Source organism: Myotis nattereri (assembly GCF_964212035.1).
Source record: "Myotis nattereri genome assembly, chromosome: 5".
Classification (NCBI taxonomy): Eukaryota; Metazoa; Chordata; class Mammalia; order Chiroptera; family Vespertilionidae; genus Myotis; species Myotis nattereri.
In genome coordinates, this window is record NC_138080.1 from 39,487,062 (window position 1) to 39,503,501 (window position 16,440).

At 41.1% G+C, this 16,440-nt stretch overlaps 1 protein-coding gene across 1 annotated transcript in view; it reads right to left on the reverse strand.

The window, feature by feature from the left end:
• GALNTL6 (polypeptide N-acetylgalactosaminyltransferase like 6) overlaps positions 1-16,440 on the reverse strand; it is a 937,179-nt gene that overhangs the window by 11,668 nt on the left and 909,071 nt on the right. Inside the window, exon 12 of the mRNA XM_081090925.1 lies at positions 6,211-6,360. Within this exon, the coding sequence (XP_080947051.1) occupies positions 6,211-6,360 (150 nt within the window). The remainder of the gene's footprint in view (positions 1-6,210; positions 6,361-16,440) is intronic.

A 16,440-nucleotide genomic window follows, 5' to 3' on the forward strand; every position in this document is an offset into this window, starting at 1 on the left:
GAACACTCCAGAGAGCAAGAAAAAAAAATAAATCTTTTACTTTTGGTATTTGGGGAGGCTGTGCATGTGATTCAGAGACACAGAGATGTGTTAAGTGTTATCCGCACAGTTTGGGGTTCATGAAAGAGGGGATTATTTCAATAATTGAACTCAGTGGTTCTTTAAGCCATTTAAAGAATGCTTATTTAGGAACTTCTCTACATATTAGATATTAGGCAGGCCATATTGACATACAAGAAAAAGTTTCTGCCCTTATATAGTTAACATCTATAAGGGGAGACTGACTAGGCATAATACAATGTGACAGGTACACAGAAGGGAACAAAAATGGTATAGGAATACAAGTGGAAGGGCCAACCTCAACAGGAGTCAAGAAAGTAGGTAAAAATTAGGGCTAGAAAAATGTTTCTCCATCTGATTGCCCATTAGAACATTTTTGGAGCTTTCCAAAAATACCAACACCCAGGTCTCAGTCAGTCTATCCTTATGCCAATAACACGCTGTCTTTAGAAATGTACTTTTACATGTCTCGATACCTGGTGCTTTCATAGTGTTTAATGCTGTTCTTTTTCTTCCTTAACATTTTCTTGGCTCTCTTGGCCCTTTCATTTCCATATACATTTCAGAATCAGTTGATCAATTTCCACAAATAAACTTGCTGGGATGTGATTCTTTTTTACATTAAATCTAAACACCCATGTGAGAACTGATATCTTTACAATGATGTCTTATTATCCTTGATGGATTCCTCTGTATTTTTAAAATTTTCTCTTAGCGATGTTTTATAGTTTTTTGTGTAAAGGTCTTGCACATGTTGCTGTGAGATTTATTCCTAGTTATTTGATGCTTCCCATGGTAGTCAAATAAAATCATTTTTGAATTTCATTTTCAATTTTTTTGGTGCTAGTATATAGAATGGATTTTCTTACATTTATCTTGTTTGCAGGACTATGCTAAATGCACTTATTAATTTTATTAGTTTAAATGTATAATATTTTGGATTTTTTAATATATCTATTATGTCACCTGTGAATAGAGTGTTGAATATCTTCATTTCCAACTCTTACATATTTTATTTTCTTTTTCTCGCCTGATTGCTCTAGGTAGGCTATTCTGTACAATGATAAATAAAAGTGATGATAGCAGACATCATATTTTATCCCTAGACTCTGGAGGAAAATTTTAACATTTCACCCCTAAAATTGATGGTTGTTGTGGGTTTTTGGATATACCTCTTATTAGAGTGAGTTAGTTTATTACTATTAGTTTACTTTCTGTACGGCTAAGACTGTTTAGTTGATGGTAAACACTTGAGGATTCATAAACAGATTCATGTATATAAGGCCCCTTGACTTATGACAAAGGTACCACTTCCATGTAGTGGGGAAAAATGGTCTTTAAATATAATAAATGGTGATTGAGCAATTGGATATAAATATGAAAAAAATCAATCCCCTCTTACATCATACACATAAAACGATTTCATGGAATTATATACCAGAGTGTTGAAAATCAAACAATAAAGATTCCAAAGACAACTTAAATGTCTATCTTCATGACTGCTGTGTGGGCAAAGATTTCCTAAACAGGACACAAAATGCACTAATCATAAAGACTAGCTCTTCATCAAGATACCCCACAAGAAAGAAAAGGGAAGACACCGATTAGAATAAGATATTTCCAATGCAGACATCCAACAAAGAACATGTATGTATGTATCCTCCAAAAAATATGTAAAAAAAGCCATACAACCAAAGTTAAATATGACCAAAAGGCTCACATCCTTCACAAAGATGATATCCAAAACAGCTAACAAACATGTGATAGCAGTCTCCAACCACAGAATGAAAAGAGGAACTGAAGAAGAAATTGACTATGCCAAGCGTTGGCAAGGATTGTGGAGCAACTAGATTTTCATGCAGTACCTGTATCTGGCCCATGGCTCTTCAGGTCTCACTACTTCAGTGCATTCCAGCAGGTGGCTGATGTATGTGTCTTCCTAAGGGCTTTCTCTGGGTTTAAGAATAGTTCTGGCTGTAAGAGCAGTAGCCCAGAGGTAGCAGAGAATAAACCATCCCTACCCAGGGGTAATCCTAACCAAAGACCAAGTGGAGTGGTGTATAAATACCCCAACTCCCTTGCTCTCTGATGTGTATTTCATATCATTTCCAGAGATCATCAGTAGGCTGAGTTCTAGTACTCACAGTGGTAAGTTCCTTAATAATGTATTCTTCGTTGACTCCCATACCTTCCCCATATTACTTCCCCACTTCTTATCAAGATTTCTTGGGGCCATCTCCAATATAAGCCACAGGGATAAATATGGGGAAACCCAATAATAATGCTTAATTAAAAAGAGAAGGATATGGGTTATAGCTCTGAATTTGCAGGAGGCATAATAAGAGTTACTTAGGATAGATTGCTGTAGTGATACAGTATATCGGGATATACCTCACCACTATTTTCAATGTAAAAAGTGCAATCATTATGTTTACCAGATTGTGAAGGGTTAGGATAAGAATTGGGAGGTGAAGGCACTTTATTTTCTATTCAATGGAAAACCAGGTGAAGTTGTAAAACACAAGAATGCAATGTCTGGATTCTTTAGAAACTCCCTCTGACTTCAGGATGGAAGAAGGGTCAGAGGGGAAAGGACAGGAAGCGGGTACCCTTTAGGTAGCTATTTTAATTATCCAGGGGTAAGATGTGAAGGGCTGCAACTAGGGCAGGGGCTGTGGAACTGGCAAAGAAAGGATGGATTTTCCAGATATTGACCAGGGGAGGGTATTGGCAAGTCGTAGTGACCAATTAGATGTAGGGGTTGAAGAAGAGAGAGACAATTTCCTGTTTTGGATGTTGATGGATGATTTAACTACTTTTACTGAGGTCACTTCAACAATTCCTTGTTCTTGTAACAGGGGTCCCCCTGGTGGTAAAAGAAAACCAAGAATGGGATTTCTTAACCTGGGTACATGCTATTTTTGGACACAATTGTGGAACTGAACCTAGTTGCAAGATCACAGCATAGGAATCCCCTTCTTTGTATGTGTGTGGTAGCAAAGACCCACATCTAGAAAAAGCTGTAAGCTAAGGGGAATGGGTAAAGGTGATCAAAACGTGCAAACTCCCAGTTATAAATGAGTAAGTTCTGATGATATAATGTACAGCATGGGACTATGGTTAACAATACTGTACTGTATACCTGAAAGTTGCTAAGACAGTTGATCTTTAAAGTTCTCATCACAAGAAGAACAAATTTGTAACTATGTGCAGTGGTTGATGTGTTAACTAAACTTATGGGGATGATCATTTTGCAGTATATACATATATCAAATCATGATGTTACATGATTTAAGGTATACACCTTAAATGCATACCATGTTTTAGGTCAATTATATCTCAATAAAGCTTGAAAAAAATCTTCCCGAATAAACAAGAACAACTGAGAGCTGATGGTTGCTGATGGGTCAGAAAGTGGGGCCTGACAATGACCTTCACCCACTCAAGGCAGGTAGCTCCTGGCCACCTTCCCTCTCCAAGAATCTCCATGTGGTCCAGAATGGGGTTGGTGCAGAATCCATCAGGCATGGGAACTCTCCCATCAGTGATCTGATTTCTTAAAAAGAGTACAGCAGAGGAAAGAGGAGAGACTCTAAAGCCAGACACACCTGCACCTGAATGCTGGCTCTGCCAAAAATCTGCTAGTATCCATGAGTTACACCTGACAGTGCCTAGAATGGTTGTGAGGTTTGAGGGAACATGTTCAAAGCACTAGCCCAATGCCTCCTTAACAGTTGGAGGTAATGATTCCCTTAAACAGTGGTTCTCAACCTGTGGGTCGCGACCCCTTTGGAGGTTGAACGATCCTTTCACAGAGGTCGCCGAAGACCATCCTGCATATCAGATATTTACATTACAATTCATAACAGTAGCAACATTACAGTTATGAAGTAGCAACGAAAATAATTTTATGGTTTGGTCACAACATGAGGAACTGTATTTAAAGGGCCAAAGGTTGAGAACCACTGCTTTAGGCAACTAGTAGGGTCTTTGGGATCCTATTAATTCATGAATATGCTAATAAAAAAGGGGCAGCTCCAAAGCTGACTCATAATATTACGAATCCATCTGAAAGTGCCAGAGCCAAGTAATGAATCTAAACACACAGGGTAGAGCCCCAGAGACTTCTCTCTTCATGGTTTCTCTCTGAATGCCTTGGGAATAGCCCTTGAAATAGACAAGAGGAATTTTCTAAAAAAGGTACATTTGAATAGGCCTGAGTCATCGACTAAGATGAGATATTTCAGAAGCTTTCCATTTCGAGCCTCTGGCATGTTTCTGATTATGTATAAATACCTTGCTTGTTATATAAATACACAGCGAGTGTAACCTTTTGCTAAGCAATGCAAAGCAAACAGCTACAAGAAGATCTGAGAGAAGAGCCACAGTGCAATTGCTTCTGATGGTTTCCTCTCACTGGTCCCCGAGGATCCCGGAAAGGTTTAAAGTGATAAAGCTGTAAGTTACCTCTTGAAATCACCGCAGCCATTTTTCTCTCCCCGGGAGCTCCGCGTGCACATGTATTAGCTGGTCTTATCCATCTGTAAGCCCCTGTAAGCTCGCTAATGAAAACAACCACCTCTTCTGGGCTTAACTGTGCGTTATTGAGTGTTCTGTCTCTCATGCTATAAATGCACAGTAATGAGAAGTGGGCTGTTTATTAGGGACCACCAGCATGCAAGGCAAATGGTGAATCAGATATTTCACTGATGTGCCCAGGAGGTACCATCTTAAAGGTCAGTCCATAGCCATAAAAACAACCAACCCAAAACAAAAAACTTCCTTTTTGCACCGCACACAGACTGGATATTTTGAATAGCAGAAGAGTTTGACAAGATTAATCATGCATGATGTCTTTCATAAGGGAAACTGTGAGATTCTCCTATTGTAGTAATTCCCCGTATTATATCTGGTGCCATATTCTCATTAGTGCTTTTGATTTTAAATTGTTTTGTAGAAGGGTATAACAACTGGCATTTCATATTGTTCTGGACACATAACCATAATCTGCCAGACATTATGGAGGGTATAATGTTGTGAGTGTCAGTACCAGAGAGCTTATTTCGTGAGTGAGTAGGTATCAAAACCAATGGGCCCCCCACATCGATTCTCTTCAGGTTTTCCCCTTTTACTTTCTGTAATTCCAGGGGATACAGATGTTACCTCAGCCACAGGATGGCCAAAGCTCATGATTAAAGGGGCTGGTCTGACATGCTTCTTATAGTCAGGGAAAGGTTGAATTAGGCCAGAGTGTAAAAGGCAAACAGAAGGCAGCTCCTACCTGGCTGTGAGGGCCTCCAGCAGTTGTACAAACTTGAGGAGCAGAATAGTGCTTATGAGGTATGTGCTAAGTGGAACCTGAGTCCTGCCTTAAAAACCATAGAATTTTAAAGAATTATATAATATTTATAATGAAAGTATTTTAAAATAAAAATTTAATTGTTCTTTATTTTAAATTCAATAACATGTGATTTTTATATTTGTTTTGAACTTTTTCCTATCATTAAATGTTAACTTGATTATTCTTTAAACTTTTAAATTCCACAAATAAGTTCTCCTTGCTCTGCTCTACTTGGGCAGGATTTTGGCCGAATTAAAAATGGATCACTTTCTGTATAAGGGGTGCCACAATTACATCTACACAAATGTATACTTATTTGTGTAATTGTACTTGTCATAACCCAGATTGCTCCCAACCAAAGGAGCCTGAGATGTATAATAAATGAATAGATGCATTCATCTGTGTGTGTGCATGTGTGTGTGTGTGTGTGTGTGTGTGTGTGTATGTGTGAGAATTAGGGCTCTTAAAAAGAATACCTATGTTCATGTCTTTATTGGGTTTGTGGCCCCTCCTTTTGAGAATTGTCTGAGATATGACTCATCCCTCCCCTGTGGTGCTAGTGTTCAGTTCAAAGCCATTTTTCAGTCATAACTGGTTGTGTAGGCATCACAAACAAAGCCAAAAGCAGGCCGCTCCCAAAACACTCTATCTTTCCCCTCATCTTTGCTGGTGGTCTCCAAGCATGTGGGCCAAATACGTGTACACATGTCCGGGTAGCAGTTTCCATCCGTGTGTTTTAAAAGAAAACACTGAGAGAGAAGACCTTTAGCCCGGCCGTTTGGGAATGCCTGCTGTGAGCTGACTCTTACCTTCCGGTAGCCCCAGAGCTGGTTCCCCTTCATGCCGTGACAGTCATAGAGAGTGACCGGGCTGCTGTGCGAGATCGCGTCGAAGCAGAACTTTCGGGTGTGCAGCGGCTCACCAGGTCGAATGTCTTCTCTCCATCCAAAAGTAAAGAGCTACCGAAGTGACAACAGCAGAAAAGATGCAGTGAGTTTCATTTGAAGACGCTCGAGAGCAGGGGGAGCAATTTAGATCTGCTTTGGGACTTACAAGAAAGAACTAAGTCTCGGCATCAGAGAGATGTTGAAAAAGGCACCCTATACAATAAAAGCCTAGGTGGTGTCATGCCCTTGTGCAACGCCATCGGGCAATGTCGTCACAAGATGGCCACCACAAGATAGCTGCACGCACAGCAGAGGCAGGGCCCAGTGGCCGCTCCACGCCATGATGCCTGGGGGTCCCACAGCTCTGCGCTGTACGGAGGGGGTTGGTCCTGGTGTCTCCGCTGCCTTGCATGGAGGAGGTGGGTCCTGGTGGAGGAGGTGGGTCACGGCAGGGGAGGGCAGTTGGGGGCAATCAGGCTGGCAGGAGAGCTGTTAGGTGATCAGGCTGGCAGGCAGAAGTGGTTAGGGGCAATCAGGCAGGCAGGCAGGCGAGCGGTTAGGAGCCAGCGGTCCTGGATTGTGAGAGGGATGTCCAACTGCTGGTTGAATATCCCCCAAGGGGTCTCAGATTGGAGAGGGTGCAGGCCGGGTTGAGGGACACCCCCTACCCCTGTGCACAAATTTCATGCACCAGGCCTCTCATGTAATATAAAGTGTATGGCAGTAACAGCTGCACCTTTGGCTGAGGGCACCAAAAATGCAAATGAGGAGTGTCCAGTTTGGTACTAGAAAAATAACAGAGGATGGTGTGCAGATGGGAGGAGAGGAAAAACTCCTTAATGAAGCTCTTCATATTCTTCAGTTTGATAAAATGCCACAGTCAGCCTAAATGAGCAGACTCACTGGAAAAAAACATCACAGGAGTAGAACTGAGCTGGACTGATGTTAGTAATTTTTTTAAAAAGTTGGTTTAAATGAAAGCTAAGCTTGATGAAGTAAAGAATAGGCAAATTAATGTCCTGGGGGTGGTGAGTAATTACGCAGGGCCATGTTTTGAAGTAAGAAGTACAGTTCAAACACACTCACACTCACACCCACTTACACACACGCTCATACACTCACACATTCACACACATGCGTACACTTACACATGTACACATACTCACACACTCACTCACACATGCTTACATGCACACACACACACACACACACACTCACATGCACACATGCATACACTCACACACACACTCACATTCACACACACTAACACGTGCACACACAGACACACATACATGCACACACACATTCTTGCTCATACACACTCTCCCATGCACACACACTCATATACGCATGCACACTCACACACACTCACACACACACATACACTCACATGCACTCGTGCACGTGTGCACACACACACACACACTCACGCATGCACTTCCCCTCCATTAAAACAAGTTTCATGAAACAATACTTATCTTTACTGGATTTTAATAGACTCTGATATTCCATCCAACCTCATCTTATCCTAGTCTATTCTATCCTATCCATGCCATTCCATTATTTTAAAAATGCTTCTAATGATGCACTACATTAATTGTATAATGTATTAAAATTTTTTAAGACCCACCACATTCCTGTAGGGAAAGAATATTTTCTTGAGTTTGACTTGGAGAAAAAACAAGAGTAGGAGAGGTGTAGTAGGAAAAATCCTTAAGTGGGAAAATAGACTAGATGAGTCCTATTTCTTCCCAATCTAAAATTTTAGTAAGTATATATACTTCTTATGATATGACTTAAAGTAGATATGGCTGTGTAAAGCCAAACTATGCGAAAGAAAGAGGTACCAAGAACCCCCTGTTGATATAAAGCAAGCACGATGCTTAACTCTCTCTATATAAAAGGCTAAGTGTCCATCTGTCTGACCGGTAGCTCTGACATGCACTGACCACCAGGGGGCAGATGCTCAACACAGGAGTTGCCATGATGTACATTGGCTATTTAAAAATAAACAGCACCACAGCAAACCAACACTCAGTTTTCCCCAAGTGAAACACAGGCCCCACCACCGGAGTGACACCCCACCAAATCGCAGCCAATGCTGCCATGACCCCATGGTGCAAAATGCAGCCCACAGCCCAGCCAAGCCCAGAGCTCCAGGGAATGACACCACGTAGCAACACCCAGTTTCCTCTCCCTAGCGACTAGCCTCCTTGGAGGTCTTCAGCCCAGAACCCAACTTGCTCTATAGCCAGGTGCAAACATTTTACAATTTAACCAAATGTTTGCGAAGCATTTTCTCATGCCTCATCTCATTTGATTCTCACAGAAGTCCTGAAGTAGGTAGATAGGAGATTCGGTAGAATCCTATTTTCTTTTCATTAGCTGAAAAATGGAGATTTAGAAAGTTTAGAAACTTGACCCGACTGAAAAGAAGTAAGAAATGGTGGAGCTTAAAAATGACTTCAAGTTTTCTCACTGCACAGAATATAGTCAAATACTGCTACAGTTAAATATTTTACCCTTTGTTCTCCCTGCATGATCTATAATAATAATCTGCTTCGTGTTGATATTTACTGCTGTGTTGCTGACAATTACCTGAAAGAGAAGTTGGGGTGCTTCACTAGGCTGGAAAAAGTTTAGCTAAATCAGAAAGCAGTTCTAATTAAGTAAGTTTATTCTTTATATATAAAAGGCTAAGTTGACTCACGCATGCATGATGCATATAAAGCTCTCACTAGCGCCAATTGCACATGTGTGTTTTGATCTGTCATTGTCACTTGTGAATTTGGTTGATGCTTCTATTATAGAGAAAGGGCAAATAGCAATATTAAAATATTTCTTCTAATTAATTTTCTTTCAGTGTGCATGAATCCGTGCACCAGGACACTAGTATATAGATGATATACTTAGTGCCTCTACTGACCAGGCTCTTAGTATATTTCAGTTTTAAAGTGCTATCCAGGAAAGAAAATATAGAGAATCTGGAAAAATTCTGGGGATGGCTAACAAAAACATTTAAATGGTGGAGAAACTGCAGAAACTTGAAAGAACTTGGGGGAGTGATCTGAAGAAAATCAGAAATGATCTAAATCAAACATATGGAAGTTGATTGAGTAATGGCAAGTGACTATATTTTGTTTCCCCACAAGACAGGACCTGAACGGGTATATTCTGAATAGAAGGACAAGAGATTTTAGGTGAGTCATTTAAAATTGATCAATAAAGAAGAATTGTGCAATCTCTTTCCCTTGAGTTTTTTTCTTGTTTGTTTGTTTAAATATGATTGTGGACTGAGGCACTTTTAGATTCATTTAACTTCTGTGCAGAAGAATGACTTCTCAAAAAAAATGTCTATTCAGTAATTCTGATTTTTTAAAAAATCCTCACCCAACAATATTTTTCTATTGCTTTTTCTTTTCTTTTTTTTTTGTTTTTGTTTTTTGTGGTTGGTGGTGGGGAGGAGGGGAAGTGGAAGGGATGGAGGAAGAGAGAGAGAGAAACATCAATGTGAGACAGACACATCGATCGGTTGCCTCCCGCATGAGCCCCAACCAGGGCCTGGGATCAAATCTGTAACCCAGGTATGTGCCTTTGACTGGGAATCGAACCCAGTACCCTTTGGTGTGAGGGCCAGTGCTCCAGCTACACTGCCCAGGACAGCATTTCTGATTTTGATCACTCCCTTCAACCCAGGATTCACAACTCCCTTGGCTTTGAAATTCTGGGCTTTGTTATCCTATAACTCCATCTTGCCCATGTCCTCTTTTATCTTCAACAGAGGTGTTGCTCTGGGTTCTCCTTTAGACCCTCTGTCTTTGCACCTTTCTTGTTGGTCTTAAATATACTCAGCTCAACTCTTGACAATGTGCTGATAACTAATCTGTGTTAGTCCAACTCCAAGTAGGATTTTCCTACATGGACATCTCAAATTCAACACATCCTAAATTTAATTGATTTTCATCCCTTCTAAGCCTGTTTCTATTCCTATATTTTGTTTTAGTTGGTGGTCAGATCATCCAACTTGCCAGCCTGTCTCTTTTGTCTCCCTCACCCTATTCATCTAATCAATGAACAAGTTTGGCCATTTTTTGTCTTCCAAATATTGCTGGAAGTATCTCTTCCTTTCTATCTCCACTACCGTTGCCCTGGACTACTAAAATGACCTAATTAGTTTCACCTCCACTTTCCTTTTGAAATTCCTTCCTATTTGTCCTCCTCAGCCTCCAGAGAAGTCTGTTTGAAATGCCTATTTGGCCGTGCTACCTCTCAACCTAAAATCCCACAATATTTGCATATAACCTCTAAAGTTCAAACTCTTTAACATGGAAAGAACTCTCCGCAATCTGCCCTTTGCCATTTTTTTTATAGCTGCATCTCTTCCCTTTCGTTTACCTCCCAGCAACAATAAAACATGTACAGCCCCTTGCATTAATCAGGCTATATTTTCCCTCCTGTGACTTTGTTAATGAGAGTTCCGCTGGATGGAAGGCCAACGTCAGTTCAGCTGTCCACTCCTCCAAGCAGCCTTCCTGTTTGAGCTCCTTACTCCTTGCCATCCTTACGTTATTTCATCATGTTTGTCCATTTATGTTTCTGTATCTCCTGCCAGACAGTGAGATCTTAAATGGCAGGAATCATACCTTTTTTTATCTTCATGTTTCCAGCACCCAGAACAACTCATGACACATAATAAATGTTCAATACGATTTCTACCAAATAAATAAAAATTTGCACTCATTATATTAACAAAAAGTGTATTGGAATAGCTTGAAGATGAATGAATCAATCTTCTTGGTCCATCAAAAGAATTTTTTCTCTTTGGGTCTTAATTATAATATCAACCATATTATTATTTGTTGAACTTTCAACTTCAATGAGTCTAGGCTCAGTAACCTATTATTTCCCAACTTCTAAGCCTACCATTGGCATTGATTAAATATTTTATTTAAATGTCAAATTTCCTTGGTACCATAAACAGACCAAGCAATGCAGGAACCAGTGGTTTTTCACTGGTTAATCCGTTTCCCTCTCTGTTGATGTCTTTCTGCCCCTCTGTCTCTGTATCTCTTTTTGCTATTTAAACAGTCCTCACTTAACATCATCGATAGGTTCTGTGATTTAAGTGAAACAACATATAACGAAACCAGTTTTAGCATAGGCTAATTGATATAAACAAGAGTTAAGTTCCTATGGCAACTCATCAATGTTATAACGAAACCATGTTGAACAATACAGCATGATTGGAGGACCTGCTGTACTCTCAGAAGGCCGGAGCCAAAAGGGACCATAATCATGACTTAGAACAGCCTCTTATTATGCAGTTGAGGACAATCAGGCCTGCAGGGGTCAAATGGCTTTATAACAGTATTTCTTACTTATTTTTTCTTATGTTTTGCTTGTCTTACTTTTTAATAAATGAATCTGTTAGGCCCAAAAGAATACCCGTGTTAGGGCACACTTACACAGATATATCTCTTGGACAGATTTATTCATGTATTGTCACAATTATATTTCAGAGCATCTTTAAGTGACTTTTATTTCTTATTTCCAGATTTATTATTATAGTGCAACAGTCACTAGATTTGTAGACTGATTATTAGCCTGCAGTCTTCAGTGTTTTATGTATTATTATTATTATTATTATTATTATTATTATTACCTGGTGATTGCTTTCCCACACCCCATGTTATATAGCTTCAGATTGTATTCATCTTCTTACTCTGTTGCCTCTACCATTAGCTAAAAATGTTTTTGCTTATGTTTTTGAAATGCATTCTATTGCCATTTATCTTACCCTAATGGCCATGTCAAAGCAATCAGGCATTGAGTGTTTCAGTCATTAGGCACACTTTTCTGTGTGCACTCTTGTCAAGGCAGAAACAAGCAGACATGATGAAAGCATTGCCACTGTTTGCCTTGGGTGATGTTACTGTGACATTCATAGTTTGTCTTCTTCCCTTGGGCTGTTTCTTACAGAAAGAAGAATTTAGATTTCCCAGAAAATAACTCATGAGTTTTTTTAACCTCCATCCCTCAGTTTTAGAGGAAATTGATATTACTTTCACTACTTTTTCTTAGAGAGGGAGGGAGAGAGAGCAACACATTAATGTGAGTGAGACACATGGCTTGGTTGCCTCCTGTACCCACTCCGGAGGATGAACCGAAATCCCAGGTATGTGCCCTAACTAGAATCGAACCTGTGACCTTCCCGTACACGGAATGACGCTCCAACCAACTGAGCCTCACAGGCCAGGGCTCTACTTTTTTCTGTTAAGTGATACTTTTAAATGTAGATTCAGAATGACACATAACTCCTTAATGACGCATACCATCTTTGCTTTAACATGAATGTGGTGTGAGTAACGTTGCCTGCGTCTGCATTGTATTGCATGAATAAGCTCCCTAGACACAGAACTGCAAATACACTATCAGAGCTTTGCTACCTGATTTGGAAAGATTAAAAGTATTTTCCTTTCTGTAGAGGGTGATACTTTGCTGTGTGGTTGGCAGCTATGGGAGATAGCGCACGTTCCTTTCTGCGGTGTGTGTCCATCCATGTGTTCTGTCCCGAGAGTGAGACCATGTCCCAGAATCTGTCCTTTTACCGCATGCAGGGACCTGCTTCATCTCTGCTTGCACATCTCCCCTCCAGGCTTGTGAAAGGAGCTTTTGTCTGCTTCCTCAGCAGGACCAGGGCCTGCCCCACTGCAGTCAGCGCTTCCTCCCCAGAATGCGATCAGAGCAGCTGCCTGGCCAAACAGCACCAGGGCTCTCCCCACCCCTCTGCCCTTCCCCTCCCCTCCTCCCTCTTCCCAGGGACTCATAATATAATGGCCACTGGGGAGAATCCTTTCCAGACCTACAGTCTAATTTTAGTTTTCTTTCTTGGTCCCTAAAGGAAACTGAAAGCCAGTGCACAATGCCACAGTGATATCAAACAGCTAAATAGATGGCCCTGAAAAACGAATCAGACATTTGCTTCCTTCATAGAAGTCACATTAGTCATCACTGGTGCTCTGCAACAATCTTATCTATCAACAATCGAATCTAAAAAACAAAGTAAACGAACAAGCAGAACAGACACGGACTCATAGACACAGAGGACATTTTCAGGGTTGCCAGATGGGATGGGGTTTGGGGGCGATGGGCGAAAAAGGTGAAGGGATGAAGAAGTGCAAATTGGTTGCTACAGAATGGTCAAGGGGATGTAAAGTGCAGCATGAGGAATACGGCCCGTAATGTTCTAATAACTATGTGTGGTGTCAGATGGGGATGAGATTTACCCGGATGATCACTTAGCAAGTTATAGAATGCGTCATCTCTGGCGTGTACACCTGATATTGTATGCCAACTATAATTGAAAAACAAAAAATGATTTAAAAAAGAATTAACAAGAAAAGGAACACGCCAAGACTGCTATTCTAATGGGTAATTTCTCTCCTTTCAAAGTTTAAGTATTTCTCCTTCAACGAATTCACTCTCAGAAGTTTTCTCCAGTCTTAGTAAGATTAATGATTTGTGCTTTTAAGTAGGAATGTTCATATTTCATGGACCTTTCTGCATAAGTGTTTTTCCAGTTGTCTTTTATATAGTTGTTGTGATTCATGTATATCTGTGTTGGAGAATAAAGTTCAAACTCATCTTCACTGTTTGGAAACAGTGATAATACATATTTTCCCCTCAACTAAAAAATGGGTGCTTCAACAGACTCTTCCTCAGTGCCCATGGAACTGTTGTGCTTATTTTAAATATACAGGATCACTTGAGCTTTCATAAGTGTCCCTTTTGTGTTCTATGAATGCCTTTGAATGAAAAAGAATAGCTATAATTTTCCTGTCCTGATATACTTCTTTTCTCATTCAGGAATTTTCATCTAACTGTAAAAGAATGGGACCTAATGCTAATAAGTCATTGAATAAAGCTTGCACTTAATTACTAGAGAACAAAGCAGCTTGCAATGTTTTCACCTCCGAGGCAATATAGCGTGGTGCATATTTTAAATATGATTTATTTTCAACCTCCTGTCAACCTTGTTTAATCTTCCTGTAGCTCTGCTTTCAGTCTCCAGAGACTGGAAATCTTTTTAAAGAGATTTATGAACTGGTCCCTTTAGTTCCTCTTATGTCCGCTTGTCTAGTGCTGCCCTCTGCTGACTATTTCTTGAATTACATTCCATAGATGTTTACAGTTTTGCCTGAGCGGGAAGGAAAATAAAAGAACAATTTTTAAAGTGTATACCTTAGAGTTGGTTTTATCTATATCTTTATTTTCAGCGGGAAAATAAAATCTGAAGTCCAGAAAAATATTTCATTCTAGAACACTCCAGGGGATAGAAATATTGCTCCTGATTCAGGCATTCAGGTATGCGTACCTCATATCAACCAGCTGCCTAGGTCTGGTTCCTGGTTGGGCTGAATGGAGGTGGCACAGAGGAATTTGACCCTTCAGACAAAGATTTTCCTTATGGCATGCTCCCTTTTCTTTTTCCTTTTAGAAAATAACCTTTCATCTCTAGGTACCAGTCTTACTGGGAGGCCTCTGAACTCTTCCCTCTGGCTCTCAGGCTGAAGTCAGAATTGCTTCTTGGAGGTAACAGGCCAACGCTATCTCACACCCCTGGTAGCTTCCCTGTGGTGCTTACAGAGAGACAGAGATGAGGGGGAGAGAGAGAGAGAGAGAGAGAGAGAGAGAGAGAGAGAGAGAGAGAGAGGGAGAGAAAGAAAGAGAGAGAGAGAGAGAGAGAGAGAGAGAGAGAGAGAGAGGAAAAGGGGCAGGTGAGTCAGCTTTTACTGACATTTCATTCCCATCAGTGAGTCCTGGGGCTACAGGCTTCCTCATAGCCCATCTGATCAGCGTGGCACGCTGCGGGATAGAGATTTGAGTGAACGAGAAAGAGTATTTGGTGTGTGGCGGCTGCCTGGGACCTGAGAGAGCTCTAATTTGGTGTCAGCATGAAGCGCTCTGGGGGGAGGACTGGGAGAAGGCAGAAAAGTATATTGACTCTGCACCGATGTGCAAGATGCTGTTATATAATAGACATGACTTGTTCTCGTAATAACCCTGTTGGGAGCTGAATTGTGGTCCCTACTTAAAGAGGGAGGAATGATGGCCTAGAAAGGTTTAATAACTTCACAAGGACACACAGGGCAAACGGGCTGAAATCTAGGTGGGCCTGACTGCATGGCCCAGGATCCTGCTAGAACATCGCGAGCTTGTGGGATAAGAGTACAAGGACCTCCCCCTGCCGGCATGGCTCGGTGGTTGAGCGTCGACCTATGAACCGAGAGTCATGGTTTGCTTCCTGGTCAGGGCACATGCGGGGGATGGGGGTGGGGTGTGTGTGTGTGTGTGTGTGTGTGTGCAGGCTTGCTCCCCAGTGTGGGGTGTACAGGAGGCAGCCAATCAATGATTCTCTCTCATCACTGCTGTTTCTATCTCTCTCTCCCTCTTCCTTCCTCTCTGAAATCAATATATATATATCTATATCTATCTATCTATCTATCTATCTATCTATACACACACACACACATATATATATTATAATTTTTAAAAAAGAGTGCAAGGACCAGATTACAGGCTTGGGGTGGAAGGGGCATTGTTGGTTCAGTGATGGACTGAATTAATTCTGGGTGGGTGGTGCTATGGACTCAGTGCATGGGTGCTTTCCTGAATGATGCTGCTCTGCCCGAGAATTCAGGCTAGAGGTGGGGCAGGAAGGGGCAGTGGGGGGCGGCGCCACCGTGCTGGGTCTCAGCACACCTGAGGACTCTGGGAGACCCTAGGCTGGCACGGCAGGTACCCATAATAGAAAAGATAGACACGTAAGGAATATCTCAAGCAGAACAGAACAGCACGGAACCGAGCAGAACGGAGCAGAGTAGAACATCACTAATACTTCACTGGAAATCGCTTGTCTCCTTTTTGGTTTGCCTAAGAGAGGCATTATGGACAATTCTGGGAAGCAGAAAGCACAGGAGGACATACTATCCTGACCGTGGAATATATCCTTTGCAGAGGCGGAGAAGGGAGTAGCAAGGCGGGATAGGGGCTTTAACTGTATTTGTAAATTTCATTCTTTTTAAAAAATATATATTTTTATTGATTTCAGTGAGGAAGGGAGAGGGCGAGAGAGATAGAAACATCAATGAT